Source organism: Diorhabda carinulata, chromosome 5 (assembly GCF_026250575.1).
Source record: "Diorhabda carinulata isolate Delta chromosome 5, icDioCari1.1, whole genome shotgun sequence".
NCBI lineage: Eukaryota > Metazoa > Arthropoda > Insecta > Coleoptera > Chrysomelidae > Diorhabda > Diorhabda carinulata.
The window spans coordinates 23,332,760-23,348,507 of record NC_079464.1 but is presented as its reverse complement, the minus strand read 5'-3'; the positions used below and the strand labels follow the sequence as shown (position 1 = coordinate 23,348,507).

General features: G+C 30.4%; 1 protein-coding gene across 2 annotated transcripts in view; it reads right to left on the bottom strand.

The window, feature by feature from the left end:
* LOC130893603 (AF4/FMR2 family member lilli) overlaps positions 1 to 15,748 on the bottom strand; it is a 513,028-nt gene that overhangs the window by 463,868 nt on the left and 33,412 nt on the right. The window contains exon 1 of one of the 2 annotated variants that reach the window (XM_057799826.1): positions 11,604 to 14,431. The exons of the other annotated variant lie outside the window; for it this stretch is intronic. Coding sequence (XP_057655809.1) covers positions 11,604 to 11,656 — 53 coding nt within the window. The 5' untranslated portion in view covers positions 11,657 to 14,431. Of the gene's footprint in view, positions 1 to 11,603; positions 14,432 to 15,748 lie in introns of those variants that run through there. 2 annotated transcript variants of the gene reach the window in all.

Genomic DNA, 15,748 nt, shown 5'->3' with positions numbered 1-15,748 from the left:
AAGTATTAATAAAGAAGGACGTGATAACAAGAGCGTGGAAAAGGCAATTGTTGATGTTGTTGATGTTGACAAAGATAGCATAGTTGGGAACAAAAAAGCTAATCGAATAGTTAGGTAGGTCATGTCGCTTCTCCGCTCAAATAGTGTCATTATTCAAGAAATTAGAAATTATCTTTTATTGTACTCAAAGTTCTTATCTCAAATAATGTCATGTCGATAGTTAGTATTGCAGTAACTTTGTCAATTTTTGAGTAGTTATCCGAAAAGTAAAAAATAATATTACTTTCAGACGCTTATTATTCAATAGTATGTTTTTTTTTGACTTATGACACTATTTGAACGGATGTGCGATGTAGTAGAAAAATATGCCGATATATTTATTATAAGTCTAACAGTTAACGGAGAGTTGTAGAGAAGAAGATACAATTTTTTGATCCTGTTTAAGTTACATTGTTTTGTTATGCATTTATTTTGTACTACTTGTATTATACACTAAAAATTATATTGTAGTTAGTCTCAGTAAGTACACTTAAAATGTAAATCAGGTCCTTAATTGGCGCATTAGAATAATGGAGAAACCCTTATAGACAGCCTTTGGATAAATAAATTAATCAAAAATTTGTAGAAATTCACAGAAAATTTGCAGTCATTTTAACATTGTTTTACTCTCAGAAATGAAATTTGCTAAAAATTAATATCCAATAGTTTCATTTCGTCAGGATTTTGGAATAATTGAGGTTTAAACGTAAAGGTTTTTTAATACTTGATGAGGTTATGTAAAGAGGAGAATTTTTTGCCTTTCGTCTTTACATGCATCATTTAGTACGACTTTTAGTCTTCAATTTAATAGTAGCAGAATTCCTCTATTATTTTTTATTTTCCATTTTGAATCACAAAAATTTCTCATCACTGTAATGACAATTTGGAGAGAACTCTTAACATCTTAATGCAAAATCAATCTAGAATTCATTCACAAATCTCGAGGTTACTACAATGACATGTTTGAATTAAGTACTTTCTAAAAAAATGGGGTTTTGAACGATAAGATTTCTACACTTAGATGGTATAGTATAGTATAGATGGTAAGAGATAAAATCACAAGAAAATTAGTGATTTTGTAGTTTTGGGTTGATATTTGAATTGATAGATAATTTCACGTAGAAATTTACCTCCTGTTTCTACGAACAGCAGACCTATATAATAAATTCACATATTTGGCAGTTTTCTTCTGTACTTCTAATAAAATATTAATCAAATAAGACATGAAAACGAAAGGTACAAAATTTTAATTAATTAATTCTTCTACGAAATCTCGCAAACTGCATAGGCATTAAATTTACATTATAATTACATTTATATTATAATTACGCTCGCTTTCATTATAAAAGTTGATTCTACGACAAGATTAATGTGTTCAAATAAACAATTCATCACCTTTGTACCGACAACGCATATACATTATAAAGTTATTTCAACTGTATTGTATTAGAAAGTTAACACAATCACTTCGCGGTAGTATTACATTTCTCTTCGAAGTATCATAAATAAAAAAATACTTTCAGGCACAAAACACATTCATAGTTTATAATTCTATTTACATAAATGCAAAATTTGAAAGAGGTTTATAGTTTAATATTTTCTTTATTTCAAAAACGTACTACAGTTAACAATATGGGTCATCCCATCAACCAGAGAAAAGATGTCACTCGAGCTCCACTTGCCTCCATCCACTATATGTACGAGTGTTGTCTGAAAAGTTTATATATTTATATACTCAATATAGACTATAAGTTCGGCGATGCTTCTGCCTTCCTTACTCTTTCAAAGAAGAGTTGCAGTCTTTCTCCTCAAAATAAGCGTTCTCGCAAGTGAAAGTTTCAAGTTAAGAAACAGGAAAAAGTCGAGGGGGCAGATCTGGTGAATACGGTGGGTGGTCAACAAATTTGAAGTCAATCCATGTATTTTAGCCATGGCGATCAACGAAATGTGAGAAGGTGAGAAGAGAAGAAGAAGAAGCTTCGTCTCTTTTGACCTTATCAAGCAATGATGTCTAATAAAATCCGGTTACTGTTTTAGTTTTTTGAAGATAGTAGATGAACACAATCGCATGGCTATCTCATTATCACATATAACCGTCTTTGCCTTTTGTGGATCAAGGTTTCTTCTGAAGTTATGAATCGACGCAAAAAATCCGATTCATTTAGCATACACCGCGTTAGAATACGTCTGTAGTCGAAAGTGAGCAAAAACAACACCCAACTCACAAAAATTGTCGCATTATGTTTTTTTAGTCAATATATTGCAAAAACATTCTTCTGATATGCCGATAGCCTCTTCAATCTCTCTCCAACGCTCGTCGTCATCTCAAGCTGATACAGTTATGTTTGAATTCAGCTGCCCAAATTTACTTATATGATTGTCAACCAGAAACTAAGCATCCAAAATAGCTAAATTGTAAGTAAGAATCTCTCAATGAGTAAACATATTTTCTAATTTATATTTACAAGTGCTGACATCTTCGGGTAGAGCTCGGAAACTTTTCAATGAACCCTCATAGTTTTAAAAAATATTTCAAATTTTTAGTAGGAAAAAGTGTGAAAGTGATTTAGATATCCTTGTACATACCGCTAGTGTATAGATTTAAAATGGAATTGGAGTTTAACTCGAATTATACAACGTCAAAAATCTTTAGCCTCCTGGATATTATAATTCTTTGATTAAACCTGATTTTTTTACTTAAAATGTACAACACATGTTTTTATGAAACAAAACCGATAATTTGATGTTGATTTAGAGTATCAATTTTTTTACAAATATTGATTTTACAATTTGTTGAATGAAGTGATAATTTTAATTTTTATTATTGTAATGCCAAGTCGTAAAATTTCTTAACTAAATCGTACAAGAATTACTACTTTATACGATGTGGGGCATTCTAACCAACAGACGTAGGAAGTCTTGAGCTTACATTCCACCTCGACACCTACAATTTAATGACTCTAAATTTACGTGTTAGAACACCTTTACGGATCTCTACACAACTTCCTAGGAATCATATTGTCTGTTTTCTATGGATAAGAGAGAGGTATTTCTCCCTGAAAAGCTGCTCCCGTATTGTTGTAGGGAGGAAATGAAACCCATAGAATGTGGTGTGTCTCAAACACTAGTCCTTATTTTGTTTCTTTTGTTTATGAACAGCATTGCCTATCTAGGCATCAGTGGTAAAGCATGTCTATATGCAGACGATACTAGTTTCTCTTGGGGTAACCAGGGTAATCATGGTGCGATTCTAATTTTCTGTGCCTAAACTTTTCTAAAACTAAAGTTCTGTCATATAAAAATAGCAGACTTTTGTACTAAATAACGCTACCATTGACATTTGACATCGTTGAATCTGTAAAGTTCTTAGAGCTGATTTTAGGTAAGATCAGCGTCCAAGGAACTTAACAGTTTATTATGCTCCTTTTGAGTCGCATCTTCGATGTGCCCTTCCCTTCTGGGGTACGTATTGTACGACTCAATTTCAACGAATCCTCAAATTACAGGAAAGAGCTATCAGATATTTACTCAGACTAAACAGTAGGACTCACTGCCGGGACTTGCTAACAAGATTCGAAATATTGACACCCCCTTATTCATATTTGAATCAGTTGCACAGCTATCTACTTAGGAACGCGGACCACGACCTTTATCTACCTATTACGCGTTCAGAATTAGTTAGGAGTAAGGCTAAGGCTAACAACTGTACAATGCGAAAAAATGCACAATCATTTGCCAATTGAAATGAAATTAACAACATTTTTTCCCGGATTTCGCAGGAACTTGCATGTTTTGGAATATGAACGACTTGTATATTCTAATACTAATATTTAATTCTGAGCATTCTACACACTGGTTTGGATGTTGATATTGTTTTTTAACAATACATATTTTAATATTGCATTATATATTAGGGATGAAAATTCTCACAATGTACATTTTGAAGAGTAATATTTATTATATTTTTCGTGTCTATACTTTATATTCAGATTTTGCTTAATTGTTGTAATTATTTCGTTGTTTGTTTATTTTATAATTATTTAGAAGCTCTTTTCTACAAATTGGAAACAATTTTTTCAAAACAAAGAGTTTCCCGTCTTCTTTTTCCTTGCAAAGCTCCTCCCATATTGCAAAATATGACTGATCAAATCTTCATCGAACCAAATTTTATCCATCATCTATCCCATACATTGCGAGTCAACTCTCCTGATATAAATTCAATTATAAACATATAGAATTTCAATACTAGAGCATTCACAATCGTGTCAACCGATTTTGAGCTAAAAATGAGAGTCGCTACGGCACTAGCAGATGGATCAATATATACAAGAAAGGATCAATTGCTTGACTATTCCACTCAGAGGCTTGTTAACATGTTATTGAATTGTTATTTATTACTTTCTTTTCATTCAATGAGTTTTGTCATTAAATTACATATTGGTTAGTTCTCACTTTTCCAATTTCTTCATAATAGTAGGCATACTCAATAGAAAAATATTTGATTGTGTTTTTTCTTTAACATACAGAGGGTAGGTCCAATACTTCTAACGGTGTGTCCTATTCTGTAACTGTTGCAAAAACTAATGAAATACTATTCGAGTTTTGAAACTCGGAGCTGTTGTTAGCTTTGACTTTGTTTCTCAAATAACAACCCTTGAAAAACCTCCAATGAGATGACATTCAGTGATCATGCTGACCACTCAATCGGGCCTTTTCTTCTAGTCTATCTATTTGAGAAGTTTTCATTGAGATAGGTTCGTAGATTTTGAGTAAATTGTAGCATGTTAGTTGGGAAGTTTAATCTGTTACATCTACCAAGATGTATGTGATTGTCGCGTCGAAAGAAAACACCTGTCCAAAACAATCTGCTCATCAACGAGTGAGAACCCGAAATTCGGGATCGGTTTCGTTCGTTTTCATTCTTATATTGGTGTGTTTTGCCATAATTCAAAATTTTGAAACTAACATTATGACCGCAATTCATTTACCTGTTAGAATAGTTGCATTTTCTGTAGCTTCTAACAATATGTTCGATTTTTAAGGTCTTTTTTTAATTGGAGCACATTGATTATGTGGTCAAACTCTCAACATCGAATTTCTATTAATTGGAGGCATTAATCATCATTTCTACATACGTTTCTATATGATGTAATAGTAATAATTTATTCAAGATCAGATAAAGCTTCAAATGTACATACATCTATTAGAAATTTAATGTTTAAAAAATCACACCATAATAAAATGCTTTTATTTACAATAAAATATGAAGGTATAAGCTCAACAAAAAGTGACTTGTCATCTTGGAATTTCAGTGAATGGTGTTGTCAAAAGTTGTCACATCGAAATATGCAAAATATCAAAAACTAAGAAGGTTAGAGACAAATTATATTTTTTTCAATAATCTACCTCTAATTCACCGTACTTACCAACAAAAAAAACCTGTACAATAGTGTAAACATCTTTCGAGGATCCTAAATACGTTAAAAATATTCTGGTGTTTTAAATGTTTGACCCACGTTCATTAACCCTAATTTATAATTATATGTATGTTTGAAGTTATGGTATTCAAGATATTTTGCATATTAAATATTTTTTCATATTTTCGAATATTGAATATGTGTTTAAGTGAAATGATGTATGACTATAATAGTTTTCGGTTGATACTTTGGAATGACCTCAACAGCAACCTTTATTATTGTTTCTTACAAGGTAATTTTTTAAATTTGATTTCATTTTTAATTACATATAAAGATAATAAGGTCATCTATGGATTTATATTTACTTTTTCTGTATTAGGTTACTTTTTGTTATTCGTTGGTTTCCTTTCATTGTACAAATCATTAGTTAAGAATCTTCGATATTTTAATATTCCGATATTCTATTATTGTCTATGTTAGGTTAAATTAGGTCTATCTTATTTCTTGGTTGAAATTGATACGATTGAAAAACTTATCATCAATTACACAAGTCGAAGTTTCGGTTGTGATTCCGTATGTCTGATTTTGATCATCTAATGGCAGAAAAAGTGCAAAAATTTTAAAAAATTGTGATAAGTAATGAAATTTTATTCGATAGGTAGCACTCAATTACACTGTCTGATGCTCATTTCCATAACCAAATTATCATCTTCAGAGATTGAGGTAGCTGTTTATCTTTAGTCTCTGAAGATGATAACTTCGTTATCGAAACGCGCGTCAGACAGTGTAATTGTGAGTGTTGGTGTTGTTGTATTGTAAACAGTGTGTTCAGTATGAATATCATTAACAGTTCCAAAAAATCCAGCTTGGTACAGGCATATACAACTAGCTGTTTGTATAATGGTAGTGGCCACGCGGAAGTGTAGAAAAAATAAATGGAAAAATTAAGCTCTAAAAATGTTCTTCAAAAGACCGAATCAGATGTGTTGCAGAATCGAAGCAAAATGCAAAATGTGGCCATTTTGAATTTCTCGAAGGTGTCAGATTGATATACAGAAGATTAAGGTCCCAATTATGCCATTCTAGAAAATAGCGATTATTAGGAAAGGATAGTTGAAAAATTATTCCTCATGATTGTTTTTTATTTGAACAATCAAAACTGACAGAAAAAAAATAATGAAACTAAAGACTCCTCCTAAGTACACGTACTAAGGCCTGTGAAAATTGACTTAATATAATTGACTCATATAATTTTACATAATTTTCTTCAAAATGCATAAAATTCAATCGCTCTTGAGAGCTTTAATGTATCTCTATGTTGCCATTTAGTTTTTCCAAACTGTATTATTTGTACTATTTATAACTTGTGAATTATGTTATTACGATAAGATGAAAATGGAGTTTTCTATAAAGTTGTTTTTGTTTTTGTAAATGACGGTACCTAATGACAAATGACAGTTTATATTTTAAGAAAATTTCTAAGGATACAAAGGTAAGTTTTCTAGTAAGTTTCTAAGTCTTTGAATCTGTAAGTACGCATCTCCTATTTTAAAAACTTCATTACACAGCTATCCAGTTGGGAAAGCGGAGCAAGATCTTTATCTCCCTGCTCCACATACAGAATTAGTTCGGAGCTCAATACTATACAATGTGAAAAAATGCAGAATCATTTGCCAATTGAAATCAAATCTGTAATATTTTGCAAGAATTTTAAGGCATATTCATTGGAAAGTTCCTTCTACTTGTATGTCCAGTTCTGAGCATTTCTCACCCTAGATTAATGTCAATTTTAATTTTTAATACCAATTATTATATATTTTAGGATTGCCGTATGTTTCCTTCTAAGATCTGGTTCGATTTTGCCAATATATACATGTAATGTATATTACATATGGGTGATTCCGTTCTAACTGTGATATTCAATGTCCTGTATTGTTTTTTTGTACTAGTCATTAATTAATAATCAATTAATAAAAATTTTGTGTTAATTGAATAATTCTTAAGATATTTAAACATTATTTTTATACAATATAACTTGCCACTTAAAGAAAACTTATACTACATCACTTGAATGTCAGTACCGTGTCATCTCCATTCCTAGAATTTACCGATAAATTATTAATTTTTTTTGTCGTAACAAATGATTTAAACTAATTACCTTATAAATTCTAATGTTTATGATCAAACTGAGGAAAATTGATGCACTTGTTGTTTAATATCTTAAGTTACCATGTCAGTACCGTGTCATGTCCATTCCTAGAATTTACCGATAAATTATTAATTTTTTTTGTCGTAACAAATGATTTAAACTAATTACCTTATAAATTCTAATGTTTATGATCAAACTGAGGAAAATTGATGCACTTGTTGTTTAATATCTTAAGTTACCATGTCAGTACCGTGGATAAATGAGTCAGTACCGTGGAACTCAAAATCCGACATTTGTGTCTTGCTCGTGATACTTTGAAGTTGTAGTAAATTCCTCTTAGAGTTTTATTTTTACAGTAAAATAGATGAATAATATGCATAAAAAAGTTAGAAAAGTTAAATTTTAAAATCTTGAAATTTTGAATACAAAAAATCACAGTTAGAACGGAATCACCCATATAAAAAATTTTCACATGTTGTACATTTTAAAAAGAAATATCGTTATTAATTATAGTTTTAGTTTAGATTTCATTTTAATAGTGTATTTAGTTATTTCCAAGCTCTTGTCAACAAATTGTAAACCATTTTTTAACAATAACGCATTCTCTCTCTCCTTGTATATTGCCTTTTTGTTCTACACTCTATCACTTTCTACTTTTTACATTATGTGACTCGAATGGTTCAATCGTTCATTCTTTATTCTTTCCCCATTGTACACTCTTGATATTCTAATTTTGTAAAAGTCTTCTAATCATTCCACAATTGGAAAATTACAGATATATTTTGCAAATGAAAATATCACGAATTTATTATTGTTTTAACCAAATTTTATACTCATAATCATTTTATTGAAAGATTCAAACTATTATCAATGTTGATAAAGTGACTCCTGCATCAAATAATTTATTACTATAAAACCCGATATGAAATATATTCTTTTTAGTATTTTTAGTTATAACTGTTTTTTAAAACAAACAAAAATGTTTTCTAGACATTAATAAAAATTATTAATGTCTAGATAAGTACTTCGAAAACACATTTAATTTGTGTAGATTTGATAATATAACTAATAATTCGCGTAAAAACATTTAAACAGAAAATAATGTTATACCTAATATTGGGTGATAATCTAAATTAACATACATTTTTTATAAACAAGTAATTGTTTCGAGAAGATATTTACTTAGTTTTGGAATAACAAGTAAAATGATATTGAAATAAAGTACTTTTCTAATTGAGTTATTAACGATATTTTTAGACTAATATGGAACATTAGAACAACATTAAAATAGAAACGGTATCAAAACCAGCTATGCCACGTATTTAATCTCATTATAGAAAATGTCTTAGACCCAACAGACAAGCTGTATGTTACCTGACATTGAAATACTATTTCATAAATTGAATTCTTTTATTTCAAAATTGCTAAATTATTATATTCACAGAAATAGACATTCTGAAAATATTTGTGTTCATTATTGTGATTTGAGCTAGATACCGGTTGATCAAATCATTTTAAATAGGTAGGTATTTATATACAGAGTGAGTTTTATGTATGGAACGCCTTAATTATCTCGGAATCGGCTGTTACGATTTTTATAAATTTTTATGTACAAGGTTCTTGTAATATTATATTGGTATTTACATGGTTGTCAGGTCTATCATTTTTTCGGAAAAATAAGGAAATTTTTTATTTCGAATGGATCATCCTGTATATTTTTTGCTTCTCAAAATCCTTAAGAAGTACTTGTTGCTTTTCATCTGATGTTCATTATACCTAAATGCCATAATTTCGGAGTTATAGCTACATTTGCGTTATCTCCACTGAAGTTAAAATAATATCTAGTATAATTGCTATAATAAAAAATTTGACGTTTCAATAAATTATAATTGTTGAAGTTTATGGAAAGTCACAATGGATCGTTTATCTGGACAAAAAACTAGTTGATATTTTAATGATGTTAGGATATGGTGATAGGCGTCGGAGTCAACAAGAAACGTGTAATATCTTTAATAATTTATATCCTAACCGAAATTCCATAAAAAGATCTACTGTCAGTAAATTAGTGAAAAAGTTTAACGAAACTGGTTCAGACGATCCACGCTTGAGTACTAGTTAAGTATCCAGGGAACTTGATATTTCCCAAACATCCGTAATGAGAATTTTACATACAAAGTAATGTTGATTCAAGAGTTGTTAGATGACGATTTTGATGGAAGTGAAGAGTTTGCAGACCTAATGGAGGAAAAATGATACAATCAAAACGATCCAAATTTTCTAAGTGATGTTATGTTTTGCGGTGAGGCCACTTTTGCTATTAATGGAAACGTAAATCGGCCTAATTGTAGAAACTGGTCACGTAACAATCCTCGTTGGATGCGTGAATCCCACACCTAATATTCCGAAAAACTGAATATATGGACTCGAATAATAACCGACAAAATAAATGCTCCCTTTTTCATTGAGGGAAAATTGAATGGTCCGGCTTATTTAAATTTATTGGAAAATAGTTATACCTGAGTTGGCTCTGATATTTCCAAATCCAAGTAAGTATTTTCAAAATTCGTAATTTTTCTACTTCACGAATGTGGATCTACTTCTAACATGACACAAACATTTAAAGTCTTCAGTTGTTGTAGATTTTCTGCGCCATGATTTGGATAATGATTTTACTGCACCAGTTTCGTTGAACTTACACTAGACTTTACTGAATATACTGTTTACACCACCACTACACTGGTTGTACACAGTTTACCTTCAGTCTCTAAAGATGATAACTTGGTTATCGAAACGCGCGTCAGACAGTATACTTGTTAGTGTTGGTGTAGTGGTGGTATAGACAGTATATTCAGTATGAATATCGCCAACGGTTCCAGAAATTCCAACTTAGACACTAGACCTTGTTATGAGATTTGTATTAGCACATAAATTAATAAAGAATATTCAAATTGAACGAGTTTATTCAATCGTAGCCCTCTAAATGTACAATAATTATTGTAACATTGGCTGAGTTAACGCTAATGTAGCTATAACTCCAAAATTATGGCATTTAGGTATATCACATGAAAAATCATCAGTGTTTCTTAAGGATTTTTAAAAACACAAAATTTATGGTGTGATCCATTTGAAATAACAAAGTTCTTTATTTTTCCGGAAAATGGAAAGATCTGACAACAATCATATCACAAGTCCCTTGCGCACAAAAATTTATAAAAATCGTACAAGCCGTTTGCGAGATGATGGAAGCGTTCTATACATAAAACTCACTCTGTATTTACTATACTCATTTTGAGAGGTATTAAAAAAAAACAAAAAACCTTAATTATAGCGTCATTTTATCTAGAATTGATTATCATTGCAGATCTACCTCCTACTACATTACTATGCCTGGTAGATATCAAATATTTTTAAGATAAGCTTGTAATTATCTAATTTTTTACTGTAAAAAAAACATTTCACTTTGTACACGTACATAAATTACCTACATAAGTTATTTAGGCTCCAGAAAACAACTTGCATTTTCCAATTATCCCGTATATTCTTTTATGTCCCAAGATAATAATTCGGAATAGAAATATTACAATGATCGGTATACTGAACGTATTTGTAGGAATACTTAAAACCATTTGTTACACTGATTCGAAATTTAAATTTTTATTGAATTGTATGCAGAATAAAACATTTTTTAGATTATATTTCTAGTTTCACGCTGACCACATGTGCGGCCTTATTATAGTTGCCCGAAAGTATTCTGGTTAATAAAAATGCATCATCATTGTAAAGAGCGGTACATTATCACTATCTCACACAAACTATTCAATGGTTAATGCTGTTAAAATACCTCATATTATCTTCCGAATGAAAAAAAAAAATACTAAATTGGCAAGGTAAAATTTTGGATTTTTAAAACCAATTAAACAACACAGCTTCTCGATATCTTGAGCAAAGTTGAACGAATTCATTCAATATATAATATGTTTCAAATTGAAAACTCCTACCTATTTAAATTCCCCTTCAGTAACGGATTCCTGTCGTAATAACCTCCCAGCATGTTGCGGCAGGAAACGTTAATCCAAAGGAATAATCCCAGAAGCGACACATAAAAATTATCACACAAAATAAACAATAAACAACAATATCACACACGATCAGCAACCGAACATATGGAATACAATCACACGCGAAGCACGTGTCATTTCCACCACGGTGAATATCACAATTAACCCTTTGCGGGTGGTGGAATTTTTCCAAAAAAATCGCACAAAGTTACTTCACTCTCGTGTCCTTGATAACAAGTGAACCGTCAAATTGGTCGCGTCGCTGTGTTCCGCGGATAGAGTTGATGACGGACTTGCGACTGACTTGTTCACCTAGTTTTCGATTCCTTCGGCAAAAGCTTACGAGGAGGCGGTGAATAACACCACGACGACGACATCGGCGAGAGGTAAGCGAACAAGCGTCCGCGAAAGAAATTCCATCCATCGATGGCTGTTAAGTGAGAGGAAGTCGCGGTAGTTATTCGGTGCAAAATTCATACATACGAGTGGCAGATGATTTTTATATTAGGTTTAATTTAATGAACAATCCTTTTATTTACGTTTTGTTCCAGTTTTGGTCATTATAAAAATATTTTTTGAAACATTGGCTGCAACTAGATAAATATCTCAATATCATTATTATTTTTTTTTATATAGATACATAGTCGCGTCAATGAATACATAAAACAGGCAATCTTCGGAAGTCCTCAAGAACATTTTTCTATATTCTTTAAAATCAGAAACCTCTTGGAGTGGGGACGGAATTATTTATCTTGTTTAAACAATATCTGTGATATTTATGCACAAAAAAATTTCTACTATACAATATCCATTAAAAACTTGTAAATATATTAATGAATGTTATAACAATTACCTATAAGTTTGTTCTGTGTAGTAATGACATGGAATTAATTTGTGGACCAAAATATACGTAAATTTTTTATTGTCCATAGAAAATTTATTATTTTATATACAAAAAAGTACATTTAATTTTCATTCTCATTTCGCGTTTCGGAGACTTCTTCATCTTCTTCAAGTGGTGGGTGGTGAGCAATGAAGACCACAGCCTGCAGCCTGCAGCCACACGCTGAACCGCATCCTGTTATGCAAAAGCAAAATATCAATTTTAAAACGATGTCATGTGCTGCTGGTTGTGCCAACCCCATTCTTCAGGTGGTATCGATGAATTATTTTTCCATTGCTGAAGTTGTAAGTACACTCTTTTAATATATTGTTTTGCTGCATCTTCTGTCGGAGGTAACGAATTAATTGTATTAATTGTACGCTTTTATTTTTTGAAGCTAATGCTATGAAACGTTTAGATCGCAGTTCATTCAAGCATTTGGCAGTTTTAGCACCATACATTGTTAGAATACAATCAATACCATCATTAAAAAGCACTTCTTCATTGTGCTCTTCAATCAAAAAATTCTCAGCTATTTTTTCCTTTGTTATAGAAAGCGGATGTAGTATGCATTAATGCATTAATAAAAAACAGATGGTTTTTGTTAATATTTGGATATTTCTCTAATATTGTTTTTGTTGGGTAAGCTCGTTGCAAGATATTATTTTTTAGTGGTTTAAAAAAACATTTCTTTATCATCAGGTGCTAAAGCCATCAATAAATCTAACACATCAATATATTCAGCTACAACAACTACTTGAAGAGAGGAACAATCTATAGCAGATTGCACAATTAATCGATCAGCATCACATTCAGCTTGTCTCCACTCAATATTATTTTCGCCTAGTTTTTTGCAGAGAAGATTAATAAATCTATTTTTATTTTTGCTATTACCTAAAAGTTTCTCTTTCGTTGTGTTTAAAGGCATGTCTTCTTCAAATAAATAATCAATAAATGTATTGCCGATAAATCTACGATTTCTCTCAGACACTTCCATTACTATATCCATCAAATACAACTTTAACATTAGTGCCATAATTATTATGTAAATATCTAATATACTGTTGAAAATATTGGAAAATTAAATTTGGACTTATAGTGACTGCAGTTTTATTAACTTTTGATTTTACTGCTAATGATCAATAAAAATTTAACAGTATCTTTGTGGTAATTTTCATATCTTTGAAGTTAAAACCTCTAATTTTATTTCTTAATTTAATCGAAAATAATATTGAAAAAACATACTAAAGAGATCCTCGTCCACATATGTGTAAGCAAAAAGAAGTATTTGTAGCGTATGCAGGTAACACATAAATGTTTTTTTTTTTTATTTTATATTAAATTATTGTTAAAAACTTTTTTGTAACAACTATTTGTTACAATAAGATTAATATATGGAGATTTTTTTACAAAAAAATAGAGACCAAAATGAATTTTTTATATAAATATCGTTGATATTGTTTAAACAATATAAATAGTTCCGTCCCCGCTCTAAGAGGTTCCTGATTCTAAAGAATATAAAAAAACAAAATTTAAAAAAAATTCATCAAAATCGGAGCTGTTCTTGAGGACTTCCCAACCAAAGGCTTCATTGACTCGACTAACATGGACTTTATACAACAAAATGATTCTATTTCTCAAATAGAGTAATACTTTCTATTTAATACGTTTTTATTGGAGTAATATGTAAGTAACCGAATCTTTGAATTCGAGTAAATTAAAACTTAGGATTCAGATTTCATAAATTAGTACCAGTATCCCTGCGGGGATCACCAAAATAGCATGTAACACAATAATTGTATTTGTACCCATTTTTAAACTAAAACGATAACATTTAACCCTGTACGGTCCTTAGACGGTATATGAATAAAAGAAATAGATTGCTAAAAATTAACGGCTCACAAGTTTTTAGAACTGTGATAATTTTCTCGTTGTTCATTTTCTTTTTATATAAAACATTTGAGAATTATTTACTTTGGGTTGCATACGCCCGATTTCCTTGAAATTTTAGTATGTAATACAGTTTTTTATATATATATATATATAACATAGATCAATAGACAAGTTGGGATTTTAGCTAATATCCCAGGACCCAGGATAATAGGCAGTTGGCTGATGGCGGGCCACGCATGCTTATTCTTCAGGAGTATTATCTAAATGTCAGACAATAGATTATTATTCATCGAAAAATGACCAAAATTCGGATAATAGAATGTCTAAACTTTTTCTGTGTCAAAAAAGTATATTTAGAATTATTATGCATTATGTTATTTTGAAGTTAGTCAATATTTTATCCTAATCTACCTTCCAAATATTGTTATGTTTGCCCTATGTAAATAAAATAACAATTGTATATAACATCACTTGTTTCATTTATTTGCGTCCTTGATTTTAGACTACTCAAATATTTTGATTGTAATATATGCCCTATGATTTGTTTCCATCTCTTATTTTTTCGCTATATATTAACTGGTGGAATAGTATATGTACTTGTGAAGAAATTTTTTAGATTTATTCACAATACTCACTATTTGTACTGAATATTAGTATGATGATTTTATATCTACAATTAGCTTCAAATGATAAAACAATCTTGTTTAAAAGAAGGATTTTTTTTTATTTATGACAACGTTAACTAATTAAACTAGAATTTAATGATCTATTACTAAGGATACATTGTTTTGACATTCCAGAGAACAAGGGCGTATCAAGGATTTGAGCTAGGGAGCATGAGCTATTTTGTATCGAATAAAATAAACACAGAAACTCAATAAAAAATTTTTATTTCCATCATCTCAATACTAAATTTCTCGGATTAGCTGGAAATTTATCTTTGGCATAGTTTGCAATTTTTGCGCATATTTCTTTCTAATAACGACGATATACAACTACGAGAGCCGTTCTTGTCCCATGTTACTTTTAACCAAGTTTTTGAATTCTTTTCTTAATCTTAATTCTATTCATATTCAAGGGATGCAACTTGGTTTATGCTAAAGCCGGAATATTTGGTACGGCGAATCTAATATTTAATAAAGATATTTGTGATGACAATGGATTGTTGCGATGTTTTCGTCTTTGTATAAGACGTGGATTCGAAATGTCCATCCCTATAGGGTATTTAATAATGGTGAAAAATAAATTGATTATTATCATTACTTGTTAAAAACGATAATATTTAATACAATACATTTATTAAATTTAC